General features: G+C 38.1%; 1 protein-coding gene across 1 annotated transcript in view; it reads right to left on the reverse strand.

Moving 5' to 3' along the window:
* The window catches only part of LOC100981672 (pregnancy zone protein), a 61,968-nt gene that overhangs the window by 18,363 nt on the left and 28,144 nt on the right, over positions 1–15,461 (reverse strand). The window contains exons 15-17 of the mRNA XM_008960810.4: positions 15,044–15,193; positions 3,498–3,659; positions 2,939–3,044 (exon numbers count right to left, since the gene is read on the reverse strand). Of these exons, the coding sequence (XP_008959058.2) occupies positions 2,939–3,044; positions 3,498–3,659; positions 15,044–15,193 (418 nt within the window). The remainder of the gene's footprint in view (positions 1–2,938; positions 3,045–3,497; positions 3,660–15,043; positions 15,194–15,461) is intronic.

Below are 15,461 nucleotides of genomic sequence, written 5' to 3' on the forward strand. Positions count from 1 at the left end.
CTGATATTCTGTCTTCTCTGTCTTCACTCTTATCTTAAATATTGAAATATCTAAAAGGATGATGTACCTAAATGAACTATTTTCCATTTTCTACTGGATATGCCCTCCAACTCCTCCAGTTATTGCAGTTAACAAACCATGGCATTATGTGTTATTTCAACTCCATTTAGTGGACCATGGCTATATCCTTCCTACTCTTACTGTCAACTTGACTTTCCATGTGTCCTTTCATAGTCTCTGCATCAAAGTTTTATTCTTCTTCATCCCACAACTAATAATCTCTACAGTAAATGCCTTTAAATCAGTTTCCCAGGACAAAAATCTTTTTTTTTTTTTCTTGCTTCTTTTCCCCATTTGACTTCATGAAAATGTGTTGAACTCTGGACTAAGCCACTCATACTCTGTTTTGCTGCTGATCCCAAAATACTTTCAGTGAAATGTTCTGTTCATGGCTTAAAAAGGGCTGCTTAACCCAGCTTTGTAATACTTTTTTTTGACCTTTAATACCTTCAAGCAAACAACAACAAAAACAAAAAACCCTGAAAATTTTCTTTTAATTTAGAATCTAGTGTGATTGAGATACATAAAAGATCATGTCACTCCTCTTCTGAAAAGCTTCTTATTTCACTCATAGTATAAAAGTCAAGTCCTTACTATGACCTACAAGCCCCACACAATGTAGCCTCAAGTATTCCTCTGATCTCTCTCTCCAACTGCTCACACTTTATTCATTCTGTTCCAATCACACTGGTCCCCTTTTGCTGCTTAGAGTATTTCAGGCATACTCTCACATCAAAGCCTTTGAGAGATAGACTAGTGAGGAGGTTATGAACATGAGATTTGGAATCAAACTCCCTGACTTGAATCTACCGCATGCAACATCTTATTGGCTATGAGATCTTAGTGGCTGAGTTATTTAACCTTTCTGGGCCTCAGTTTTTCCATATGAAAAATGATGTTAAAAATACCTACCTTATAAGGCTACGGCAAGAATCAAGGAAATCTATCTAAACTCATTTATCTATACCTATCCATCGATCTGTCAATCTATCAATCATCTATCTCTCTATTATCTATCTCCTGGAGCATAGAAAGCACTGCATAAGTATTTTCTATTATTGATATTGTTTCCTATGACTATAACACTCTTCTTCCAGAGAGTCATATGGCTTGTTGTCTTCCTTCACATTTTTGCTCAAATTTCACTCTCTTGTTAAGATCTTTACTGACCCCCACCCATTTAAATCTGCAACTTCCTTCAGTCTCAACATCCCTTCCCTACTTGATTTTTTCCATATAATATTTATGACCTTATAGTGAGCCATATAATTTACTTGCTTATTTTGTTTATATTCTGTCTGTGTCTATTAGAACATAACCTTCATATAGTTGAATAGTTTTGTTCATGTTTGTTATATAATCAGAAACTACGTCAGAAAATATTGAACACATGAGTTTAAATTTGTAGCTTCTTAATTTTTAAAGTTTCAGGTACTAGCCATGTCTTTCATTGTCTAGCATAATTTTAGTTCCTTGTTTAGTTTAATTATTATCTTTCACTCTTCTTCTCTTTTAGGCGCTACCAATGCTATTGAATTTATCTTCTTCATATGTACTGTTCTATAGCGTCAAACACTTTCAGGGTGCATGATGGCTTCCCAAATAGTCATGGAAATGGCTTTATGTTGTTGAAGTTCTTATCAAGAAATTTCACAAGATATTTCAGTTTTCTTAGCTCTTTTATTTCCTCATATACCTGATTCATTTATAGGTACTAATTTCAATCCCTGTTGTGTATTTATCACACGTTTTAGAAGCTCTTTTTTTCCTGAGTGTTATTATATGCCCTCAATTCCATTTTTAATAAATTCAAGAACATTTCCTTCCCCCCAAACCTCGATGGTTTAAACTTGAAGTTTGTTCTATGTAAATCTCATGGCTATTTTCCTTTCCCTTCTTCTCTATTCTTATTATTTATATAACATCTTAGTTACATGACAAAATCATATTTACCATTTTTGAGAAATTGTTTGAAATTTGTGCTATCATTGAAGGTATACTTAAACAGTCCATGGCCCTTTAAAAGGTGTCATTTTCTAAAGCTCATTTAAAGATGGATATTAATCTTAAACGCCAAGGAACATAGAAAATGCTATTTAAACAATCAAAGTTCTTAATTTGTGTTGGTGCATTATATTTAGTTATCTTATTGGGCGTTTTGCAAGGTCTTGAAGAGCCATTAGTCAAATTCCTTCAATTTATTAATGAAGGATTTGAGGCTTAGAGAGGAGATATAACACACCCACTTCACATATAGGATATCTGATTTCCAATCCGAGCATATAAATATTTGTGAGCAGATGGATGTCAGGAATATTTTGGAGAAAAAGGGAGTTGGATTCATGAGAGAGGGACGACAAATGGCTGGGTAGTGTTCAAGTGTAAGTAGACCTGGTGATGGGACAGATGTTTTAATAAGTTCAAGGGTGTTGAAAAAGGATGCTGTATTTGAATAGTGGTTTTGGCCATGGATTATGAGATATTTCTGTGATGTTCACGTTGTTTCTTGTCACCAGTGAAGCCCTTTGTCCTTCTTTATGTTTTTTAAAATACAGCATCCCTATGAATGTCTTTCCTGTTTCCATAAGCAGAATTATTCTTTCTTTCCATTGTCAGCATTTTCCCTCTCTTACGGTACATCAGAATCTTGCATTTTATCTGATTTTGTTCCCTGAAGTATCTGATGTATCTTTAAAAAAATCTCTGATCAGTTCTAGCTATCACCAGCTAAGTCACCTCAGCAAGAAACAATTAATTTGAATCTTGGTTTCTTTGTGTGTATAAAGTGGAAATAGGGCTACATTACCTCATTTTAGCATTTTGGGCATAGTAATATTGTTGGACATGAAATAAAATTAAAAGCAAATTGCTGTTTTACCTCCATAGTATCCTTGACCTACTGCTCCTGCAGACACGGAGGGGATGACTGAACACGACTTTGGTTTTCGGATTTTTGAGTTAGTGAACACCTTCAATCCCATCCCCTGGAAAAAAATAATTGTTCAATCTACTTGTAAGCTTGATTAGAATATATAAAACATATTATCCTTAGAGACTTCTCTATGTAATTCCAGTATCCTTATATTAATTCTATAGCGAAACACTTGACAGTAAATATAGAGTAGTAAAATTACTAAACTTATGGATTATTAAGATTTTATTCTTTATTCATTATTTTTTGGTTTGCAAAAAAAAACCTAAATATAACTAAAAAGTATCCAGATGAATAGGCAGAGGTTAGATCTAGCCCTGACTCACAAACTGAGCTTTTATGTGATCCTCACAAGAGACTTTAACCTTTTTATTGGCTTCATTTTTCTCTGCTGAAAAATGGAGAGGCAAGGCTACATAATTACTAAGATTATGAATAGATACAGAGTTTTATTAACATTCAAAAACTCACAAGCCAGCATGTTAGTAAGTAGTGAGAATTTTACCTTGAGGAAGCTATAAATATCTGCTTCATTACTTGATAAGGGAACATAGACGGCTCCATTACGAATGAAGAAAGGACGGGGACAGTGTCCTTGTTCTTCCTCCTGCTGGTCCACATTGTCAGGAAAATTGGTGAGATCCTTCACAGTTAGCAGATTATATACCTGTAGCAGTGGGGGGATCAAAGGCAGAACTGTTACTTACTTTTCTTTTGAAATAGAATGAACTGAGAGAAATAAAATAATTATCACCAATCTTTTCTTGAGTACGTTCATGTAGTTGGCACCTTAGAGATAGTTGAAGATTTTCCTTATATTTAACAGTGTTGTTTTGTTATAAAGAAATGAAACCTACTTGGGAAAATGTTTCCAAAGATTAACAAAATCTTAAGTTATGAAGGATTAATTAAAACTTCATTGTAGAGTCTAGAGGTAAAAATAGACCAAATATAGAAAGAAGACCTAACTTGCATCTGTGTTTAATTAATACATAATGCCCTGAGGAATTTAGCTACATATTATTATTGCCACCTGTTAAACATCTATGTCTACTCAGGCTTATTCTCAGACAGAAAATCGTATAGATGGCCCATTAGAAGCAGCTGCGGTCTGCAGCACTTACAGAGTGGAATGAAAAAGCTTATTAAATGCAGCACCTTCAACTGAAATACCCAGGTTCTCACATTGAGACTGACTAGGCAAGCAACTTGAGCCACAGAGAACAATGAAAAGCAGCAGGGGTGGAGGTGGGGGAGGGCAACGGAAGGAACCCCCACCCCCAGCCAAGGGAAGCGGTGAGTGATTGTGCGACCTCGCCTGGGAAATCACATTTCTCCCAAGGATCTCTGCAACCCATGGATCAGGAGATACCCTTGTGAGCCCATGCCACCAGGGTCTTGGGTCTGATACACAAAGCTATGTGGAGTCTTGGCAGAGCAGCTGCTCAGGCACACAGAAACCCTGGAGTTTTACATAATCCGGCCCTGGGATCCCTGGAAAGGCAGGAAATCCATTTGTATATATCCCTAGGAAGGGGGCTAAATTCAGAGAGCCAAAGAGCATCATCCTGTGGACCCCACTTCCACAGCACCTCACAGGTTAAGACTCACTGTCTTGGAATCTCAGCCAGCCGACGGCAGTGGGTTGGAGTCCACCTGAGATGGACCTGAGTTCCTGCGGGGAGAGGTGGCTGCCATCTCTGTGGTTCTGAGGACTCAGCCACTCCAGCCTGAAGGCTTGGGGAATACAGATGGTCTGGATGAGGAACGGTCCCCCACGATGCAGCACAGCTGCCTTGCCAGATTGTGATCAGACTGCTTCTTTAAGTGGGACCCTGATCCATTCCTCCTCATCGAGTGGGACCTTTCTGTGGGGGCTTCAGGTACTCCAGCCAGGGTTCTAAAGACAGAGCTTTGATCTCTCCCTGGGACCGAGCTCCTGGGGGGCAGGGGTGTCTGCCATCTCTGCAGTTTGGTTGACTCTGCCACTCCAACCTGCTGGCTTTGGAGAATACAGGTGATCCAGGTGAGGAAGGATCCCACCCAATGCAGCCCACCTGCTCTACCAAAAAGCAGCCAGTCTGCTTCTTTGAGAAGGTCCCTGATCCCATTCCTCCTGACTGGGCGAGACCCTCCCAATGAGGGTCTCCAGCCACCTCCAACAGTTGCATGTGGGCTGGCAACAGGTTAGTACCCCCACAGGATGGAGTTTCTAGAGGAAGGCACAGGCTGCCATCTTTGCTGTTTCATGGCCTTTGCTGGTGATACTTCCACGTACGGGAGAAACCAAAGCAACTGGGGTCTGGAGTGGACCCCCAGCAAACCTCAGCAGCCCTATGATAGAGTGGCTTGACTGCTAAAAGAAAAACAAACAAACAAACAGAAAACAACAGCGTCAACAAAAAAGACCCAACACAAATCTAATTCAAAGGGCAGCAGCCTCAAGGATTAAAGGTAGATAAGCTCACAAAGATGAGAAAGAATTAATTCAAAAACAACGAAAATTCGAAATGCCAGAGTGTCTCTTCTCTTCCAGATGACTGTGACACCTCACCAGCAAGGGCACAGAACCGGGCTGAGGCTAGGAATTGACAGAAGTAGACTTCAGAAAGTGGATAACAATAAACTTTGCTGAGCTGTAACCCAATGAAAAGAAGCTGAGCATCATGATAAAACAATACAGGAGCTGGTAGCCAGAATAGCCAGTTTAGAGAGGAACATAACTGACCTGATGGACCTGAAAACCGCATCCCAAGAACTTCACAATGCAATCACAAGTATCAGTAGCAGGATAGACCAAGAGGAGGAAAGAATCTCAGAGCCTGAAGATTATCTATCTGAAATAAGACAGGCAGACTAGAATAGAGAAGAAAGAATGAAAAGAAATGAACAAAACCTCTGAGAAATATGGGATTATGTAAAAAGACCAAACCTATGACTGATTGGGATCCTTGAAAGAGACAGGGAGAATGGAACCAAGTTGGAAAACATACTTCAGGATATCATCCAGAAGAACTTCCCCAACCTAGCAAGACAGGCCAACATTCAAATTCAGGAAATGCAGAGAAGGCCAGTAAGATACTCCACAAGAACATCAACCCAAAGACACAAAATCATCAGATTCTCCAATGTCAAAATGAAAGAAACCATGTTAAGGGCACCTAGAGAGAAAGGCCAGGTCACCTACAAAAGGAAACATATCATACTAACAGTGGACCTCTCTGCCAAAACCATGGAAGCCAGAAGAAATTGGGGGCCAATATTCAACATTCTAAAAGAAAATAATTTCCAACCCAGAATTTTATACCTGGCCAAACTAAGCTTCAAAAGCAAAGGAGAAATAAGATTATTTTCAAACAAGTGAATGTTTAGGAAATTTATCAACACAAGGCCTGCCTTGCAAGAGCTCCTGAAGAAAGCACTACGTTTGGAAAAGAAAGACCATTACCAGCCACTACAAAAACACACTGAAGTACACAGGCCAGAACACTATGAAGCAACCACATAAACAAGTCTGCAAAAAAGCATCATGATGACAGGATCTAATTCACACATAAAAATACTAACCTTAAATGTAAATGGGCTAAATGCTCTAGTTAAAAGACACAGAATGGCAAGCTGAATCAAGAGCCAAGACCCATCATCAGTATGCTATCTTCAAAAGACTCATCTTACACGCAAGGACAGACACAGGCTCAAAACAAAGGGATGGAGGAAAATTTACCAAGCAAATGGAAAACAGAAAAAAGCAATCCTAGTTTCTGACAAAACAGACTTTAAACCAACAAAGATCAAACAAACAAAGAAGGGTAGTATATAATAGTAAAGGATTCAATTCAACCAGAAGAGCTAACTATCCTAAATATATATGCATCCAATACAGAAGCACCCAGATTCATAAAGCAAGTTCTTATATACCTACAAAGAGACTTAGACTCCCACACAATAATAGCGAGAGACTTTAACACACCACTGACAATATTAGACGGATGATTAAGACAGAAAATTAACAAAGATATTTAGGACCTGAACTCAACTCTGGATCAAGTGGACCTGATTGATATCTACAGAACTCTCCACCAAAATTCAACAGAATATACATTCTTCTCATTGCCACATGGCATTTACTCTAAAATTGATCACATAATTGGAAGTAAAACACTCCTCAGCAAATGCACAAGAACTGAAATCATAACAGTCTTTCAGACGACAGTGCAATCAACTTAGAACTCAAGATTAAGAAATTCACTCAAAACCACACAACTATATGGAAATTGAATAAACTGCTCCTGAATGACTCTTGGGTAAACAATGAAATTAAGGCAGAAATCAAGAAGTTATTTGAAACTAATGAGAACAAAGAGACAATGTACTGCAATCTCTGGGATGCAGCTAAAACTGTGTTAAGTGGGAAATTTATAGCACTAAGTGCCTGCATCCAAAAGCTAGAAAGATATCAAATCAACAATCTAACATCTCAACTAAAAGGACTGTAGAACCAAGAGCATACAAACCCCAAACCTAGCAGAAGACAAGAAATAGCAAAGATCAAAGCTGAGCTGAAGGAGATAGAGACATGAAAAACCCTCTTAAAAAAACAATGAATCCAGGAGCTGGTTTTTTTGAAAAAAAGTTAATAAAATAGATAGACTGCTAGCTAGACTAATAAAGAAGAAAAAAAGAAAAGAATCAAGTAGACACAATCAGAAATGATAGGGGAATATCACCACTGACCTCACAGAAACGCAAATAACCATCCGCAAATACTATAAACACCTCTGTCTATATAAGCTAGAAAATCTAGAAGAAATGGATAAACTACTGGACACATACACCCTCCCAAGACTGAACCAGGAAGAAACTGAATATTTGAATAGACCAATAACGAGTTCTGAAATTGAGGCAGTAATAAATAATCTACCAACCAAAAAAAGCCCAGGACCAGATGGATGCACAGCTGAATTCTACCATAGGTACAAAGAAGAGCTGGTACCATTTCTACTAAAACTATTCCAAAAATTGAAAAGGAGGGACTCTTCCCTAACTCATTCTATGAGGCCACCATCATCTTGATACCAAAACCTGGCAGAGTCACAACAAAAAAAGAAAGCTTCAGGCGAATATCCCTGATGAACATCGATGCAAAAATTCTCAACAAAATACTTGCAAACCAAATCCAGCAGCACATCAAAAAGCTTATCCACCACAACCAAGTAGGCTTCATCCCTGGGATGCAAGCTTGGCTCAACATACACAAATCAATAAATGTGATTCATTACATAAACAGAACTAAAGACAAAAACCACATGATTATCTCAATAGGTGCAGAAAAGGCCTTTGATAAAATTCAACATCCCTTTATGTTAAAAACTCTCAATAAACTAGGTATTGAAGGAACATACCTCATAAGAGCCATATATGACAAACACACAGCCAATATCATACTGAATGGGAAAAAGCTGGGAGCATTCCCCTTGAAAACTGGCACAAGACAGGGAAGCCCTCTCTCACCACTCCCATTCAACGTAGTATTGGAATTTCTGGCCAGGGCAATCAGGCAAGAGAAATAAATAAAGTGTATTCGAATAGGAAGAGAGAAAGTCAAATTATCTTTATTTGATTTTATATCTAGAAAACCCCATTATCTCAGTCCAAAAGATTCTTAAGCTGATAAGCAACTTCAGCAAAATCTCAGGATACAAAATCAATGTGCAAAAATCACAGGCATTTCTATACACCAAAAACAGGCAAGCAGAGATCCAAATCATGAATGAACTCCCATTCACAATTGCTACAGAAAGAATAAAATACCTAGGAATACAGCTAACAAGGGAAGTGAAGGACCTCTTCAAGGAGAACTACAAACCACTGCTCAAGGATATCATAGAGGACACAAACAAATGGAGAAACATTCCATCCTCATGCATAAGAAGAATCAATGTAATGACAATGGCCATACTGCCCAAAGTAGTTTATAGATTCAGTGCTGTTCCCATTAAACTACCATTGACATTCTTCACAGAATTAGAAAAATCTATTTTAAAATTCATATGGAACCAAAAAAGAGCCTGAATTGCCAAGACAATTCTAAGCAAGAAGAACAAAGCTGGAGGCATCATGTTACCTGGCTTCAAACTATACTACAAGGTTACAGTAACCAAAACAGCATGGTACTGATACAAGAACAGACACATAGACCAATGGTACAGAATAGAGAACTCAGAGATAAAACCGCAAACCTACAACCATCTGATCTTTGACAAACTTGACAAAAACAAGCGATGGAGGAAAGGCCTCCCTATTTAATAAATGGTGCTGGGAATGCTGGCTAGCCTTATGCAGAAAATTGAAACTGGACCCCTTCCTTTCACCATATACAAAAATTAACTCAAGATGAATTAAATACTTAAATGTGAAACCCAAAACTATAAAGACCCTTGAAGAAAATCTAGGCAATACCATTCAGGAGATAGGCGCAGGCAAAGATTTCATGATGAAAATGCCAAAAGCAACTGCAACAAAAGCAAAAATTGGCAAATGAGATATAATTAAATTAAAGAACTTCTGCACAGCAAAAGGAACTATCATTAGAGTGGACAACTTTAAGAATGGGAGAAAATTTTCCCAATCTAACCGCCTGAGAAAGGCCTAATATCCAGAGTCTACGAGGAACTTAAACAAATTTACAAGAAATAAAAACCCACTAAAAAGTGGGCAAAGGACATGAACAGGCAATTCTCAAAAGAAAATATACATACAGCCAACAAACATATGAAAAAAAGCTCAACATCGCTAATCATTAGAGAAATGCAAATCAAAACCACAATGAGATACCATCTCACACCAGTCAGAATGGCTGCTGTTAAAAAGTCAAAAAACAACAGATGCTGGTGAGGTTGCAGAGAAAAAGGAATGCTTTTTTACTGTTGGTGGGAGTGTAAATTAGTTCAACCGCTGTGGAAGAAAGTGTGGTGATTCCTCAAAGACCCAGAGGCAAAAATACCATTTGACTCAGCAATTCCATTACTGAGTGTATAGCCATAGGAATATAAATTATTCTGTTATAAAGAGACATGCATGCGTATATTCACTGCAGCACTATTCACGATAGCAAAGACATGGAATCAATCTAAATGCCCATCAATGATAGACTGGACAAAGAAAATGTGGTACATATACACAATGGAATACTATGCAGCCATAAAAAGGATGAGTTCATGTCCTTTGCAGGGACATGGATAGAGCTGAAAGCCATTATCCTCAGCAAGCTAACACAGGAACAGAAAACTAAACACTACATGTTCTCACTTATGAGTGGGAGCTGAATGATGAGAACACATAGGGGAACAACACTCACTCCGGCCTATTAGAAGGTAGGGTGTGGGGAGGGAGAGCATCAAGAAGAATAACTAATGGATGCTGGGCTTAATACTTAGGTGATGGGTTGATCTGTGCAGCAAATCACCATGGCACATGTTTACCTATGTAACAACCCTTCACATTCTGCACTTGTACCCCTGAAGTTAAAATAAAAGTTGAAGAAAGAAATAAATAAAACGCAGTCCATATTCAAAATAAAAATAAAAGAACCACATAGGCACATAAATGAACTTATGCCATTATATTGGATAGACCAATGTCTATGCAGTGTACTTTTTATGGAAAATGGATGATTCAACAGATTCAAGAACCCACAGGGCAGGGCCAGAGGCCTGAATATTTATCCCTGGACAGATGTAAGATTGAGTCTTAATCAGAGAACTTCCATTTTCCAGGCTTGATCTCAGAGTAATTATGGACGAGTAACTCCTGAGTGCCTCTTGTTTCCCCTTTTTTGAACAGGAGTGTCAATAGTGATTATTCTATTCCAGTTCCACCATTGCATGTTAAGTGTGTGGGGCCAAATAACTTGAGTACACTTTAGTTCAATGTCTTTGTATCTAGAGGTATTGTACCTGAGGAATCACACCTGAGAGGCATTATCTGTACTTGGACCTGATTTAAATGATATTTAGCCTTTGAGCTGTTCCTATTTTACAATGAGAATCTCAGAGAGAGGATCGAGTATATTTTACATGTGAGAGCTCATGAATTGCTGGGGATCAGAGGTCAGGCTGTGGAGACAGCTTCCAGAATTGCCCACAACAATCTCTGCCTCCTGGTATTCATGCCCGAACATTGTTCGTCGCACAATGAATAGGGTTGACCTCTGTAGCCAATGGGATATTGTGGAAATGAGGGGACATGTCTTTCAGGCCTAGGTCATAAAAGATATTGCAAGTTTAGCACTCTTGGAACGCATTAGCTCTCTTGGATCACATGCTCTGGAGAAAATCAGTTGTCACATTTTGGGACACCAGCAGCCCTAGGACCTCTGTGTGGTGAGGAACTGAGGCCTCCTGCCAATAGCTCTCAAGAAACCTGTCTTGGAAGCAGATCTTCCAACCTCTGTCAAGCTGTCAGGTGGCTGCAGCTTTGGCCGCCATGTTAATCGCAACCAGGGCAGGTCACAAGCTAGACCCACCTAGCTAAGCTGCTCTGAATTCCTGACTCACAGAAATTGCATGTGATAATAAATGTTTATTGTTTTAAGCCACTAGGTTTTGAAGAAAATTGTTATGCAGCAGTAGATAGCTAACGCAAACACCCTTTCTACTTCTTTATTTACCTTTGTTTTTGAGTAGAATTAAATAGGTACATAAATGAACATGTATTATTTATATTGGGTGAACTAATGATTTCTATTATTATTCAAAGCGACCAAGCTTAAATGTTTCTATAACTTTATCATCTGAAATCTTCAGTTATGTTCATAGTTTCTTCTCACTTCCACAACACTCAAAGTTTACCAAACCTTACTGAAGTGACTGTTAAATTTATGTGACTAAACGGAATAAGACAGACATAAACTGTTGAAAGGTAGACTAAATTCCTGTACTACATGCTGAAATTAATAGCTTAGACTAGACTGCCATAAACAGAGAGTGTAAAAATATCAGGCATATTACCAAAGAAAGCACTCAGAGAGAAAGTTTTCTTGTTTCGGGTTAACTTCTTGTTGTTTCTTCTAACTAAAATACAGAAATATAGTCATTGTCTCTTGCATAATAATTATTATGCTATGAGGAGATATTTTGACCTGTTAATAAAATACAAATCAAGATCAAGAAAAATTTTGATTATTGCAATCCCCCAATCTGCGGTTTTGGTTTCCAAGATTTCCATCATCTGTGGTCAACTGTGATCCAAACATATTAAATGGAAAATTCAGAAATAAACAATTCATACGTTTTAAATTGCTGCCATTTTGAGCAGCATGATGAAAACTCACACTTTTCTGCTTCATCTTGCTCGGGATATGAATCCTCTGTTTTTCTGGTGGATCCACACTGTAGCCACTCCCTGCCCCTTAGTCACCCAGAATCCTCAGTTACAAGATTGTCACAGTATCTCAGTGCTTGTGTTCAAGTCACCCTTATTTTACTTCATCATGGCCCCAATGCACCAGAGTATTGATGCTGGCAATTGGGAGGTGAAAGAGAAGCCGTAAAGTGCTTCCTTTAGGTGAAAAGGTGAAAGTTCCCCACTTGATAAGGAAAGAAAAAATAATGTATGCTGAGGTTGCTAAGATCTACGGTAAGAACGAATCTTCTGTCTATCAAATGGTGAAGAAGGAAAAAGAAAATCATGCTTGTTTTGCTGTCACATCTCAAACTACAAAAATTATGGCTACAGCACGCGATAAGTGCTTTGTTAAGATGGAAAAGGCATTAAATTTGTGGGTGGAAGACAGGAACAGAAATGTGTTCCAGCTGATGGTCATTGGGTTCAGTGCTATCCACAGTTTCAGACACCCACTGAAGGTCTTGGGACACACCCCTGCAGATCAGGGGGCACTAGTGGATATGCTCCGACCTGAAGAATGTTAATTTTGATAATTAAAAATAGGACAGTGGTCTCGGATACAGTTATCTCACAGTTTAAAATTTTAATAGACATGAAGTAGAAACTACAATAAACAAAAGAAAATTTCATATTACTAATTTACCAACCAACATTGAAAGGTAATAATACCTCCCAAACAGATAAGTTGATTGACCCTTTTAAATGGTGATTCATGAGGGAGTTAAAGCTATAAAATTTCTCATAACTTTTTATCAAAGATCAAATCATAACATTATTTTTTCTTGCGTTATGTTAAAAAGTTCCAAACACGAGTAATCTAGTTGTAAATAGGTTAGACAAGTAGTTTCTGAACTTTTCCCTTCCTTCTGATAATTATTCTTCAAAAACCCCATATTAGATATTATTTTCTCCAAATGGCATTTATTAACCAATGTTCACCTTTTATTTTGCTGATCCACCTATATCCTTTTTTATTGCCTCTCTCTAAGGACAAGGACTGTGATATGTTTCCTTCTGTTTCCCCAGCTTTTACAATAGATCCAGCATGTAGAAAGCTTGAAATAATAATAATAAAATAAATAAATCATCACGACATGCCAAGTGTCACCCCCATGAATTAATATAACTATAGTCAAAAGCAGATAATTAAAATTTTAGTCTGTGAATCAACATTGCTAACAAAGGTGTAGTAGGTCATTTTTTAAAAGTAGAAAATAATTTGTAAATCACTTATTACCACTTTCACAGATCCCAACAACTCTACAGACATAAATAGTTCGATCTGTTAAAAGATACATGACTTCCCTTATGTTTGCAGGTATTAATTTTGTAGCAAGCTTACCTACTCCAGTGACCAAAAGTGATTCTATTTAAACAGGATCCAAACTAATATTTTGGCAACATATTAATTTACTCACTCTTTTAAACATGACTATCACATAGGTGGGGAATCTTAACAAAATATAGCTTTCATTAAGATCACTGTAAGACATTAATAACTGAGGTTAAGATTTGATTCTTTACAGAAATAGAAGCTGTGTCATAGAAGGAATCAAAGTTGCAGGCAGATTCAGAATTTCAAAATCACATCTCAGCTTATGCCACTTATCTTGAACAAATCTCTCAACTATTCTGAATCCACTTTTCTAACCTTAAAATGGGACTATTATTCTCCAGAATGTTGGGCAGATTAAGTGAGAAAACCTATATGAGACAGCTTGAGAAACTATCAAGTACTCGGCAAGTGGTACGTATTTTTACTGTTAGATTTTACTCTCAATAGAGGCTTATTTATTTATTTATTTATTTTATTATACTTTAAGTTTTAGGGTACATGTGCACATTGTGCAGGTTAGTTACATATGTATACATGTGCCATGCTGGTGCGCAAGGTAATTTACAGATTCAATGCCATCCCCATCAAGCTACCAATGACTTTCTTCACAGAATTGGAAAAAACTACTTTAAAGTTCATATGGAACCAAAAAAGAGCCCGCATCGCCAAGGCAATCCTAAGCCAAAAGAACAAAGCTGGAGGCATCACACTACCTGACTTCAAACTATACTACAAGGCTACTGTAACCAAAACAGCATGGTACTGGTACCAAAACAGAGATATAGATCAATGGAACAGAACAGAGCCCTCAGAAATAACTCCGCATATCTACAACTATCTGATCTTTGACAAACCTGACAAAAACAAGCAATGGGGAAAGGATTCCCTATTTAATAAATGGTGCTGGGAAAACTGGCTAGCCATATGTAGAAAGCTGAAACTGGATCCTTTCCTTACACCTTATACAAAAATCAATTCAAGATGGATTAAAGACTTAAATGTTAGACCTAAAACCATAAAAACCCTAGAAGAAAACCTAGGCATCACCATTCAGGACATAGGCATGGGTAAGGACTTCATGTCCAAAACACCAAAAGCAATGGCAACAAAAGACAAAATTGACAAATGGGATCTAATTAAACTAAAGAGCTTCTGCACAGCAAAAGAAACTACCATCAGAGTGAACAGGCAACCTACAAAATGGGAGAAAATTTTCGCAACCTACTTATCTGACAAAGGGCTAATAGAGGCTTCTTGATCTGAGCCTCTGGAATGGCCCTTCCTGGTCCCCAAGGCCGCTGGAAACTCACTGAGGACACAGAGAGCTCAGCCTCAGGCTTCATGAGCAGCACACTTTGGTCCACAGCACGAAGGGCACAGAGGGACTGCGGAGCAGCTGCTACTTGCAGGTGGGCATGTGAGGCTGGGGGACTTTGTGCTGGGCTGAAGCTCAGATCCACCTGTGGGAAATGAAGGAAATGTCAACCAGTGTTTTCCCTGTTTCTGTGATCTTGCAGTCACCTGCATTTCCTAAGCCACCCTTATATTCAGTTCATATGACTATGTTGGTAATGTCAGTCAGAAACCTATTTTTACAACTTTCCTTCACTTTAAAAATAGAAAATAACTTGTAAATCACTTATTACCACTTTCACAGATCCCAGCAACTCTAGAGACATAAATAGTTAGATCTGTTAAAAGGTACATGACTTCCCTTATGTTTTCAAG

This window comes from Pan paniscus, chromosome 10 (genome assembly GCF_029289425.2).
Source record: "Pan paniscus chromosome 10, NHGRI_mPanPan1-v2.0_pri, whole genome shotgun sequence".
In the NCBI taxonomy this organism is placed as follows: domain Eukaryota; kingdom Metazoa; phylum Chordata; class Mammalia; order Primates; family Hominidae; genus Pan; species Pan paniscus.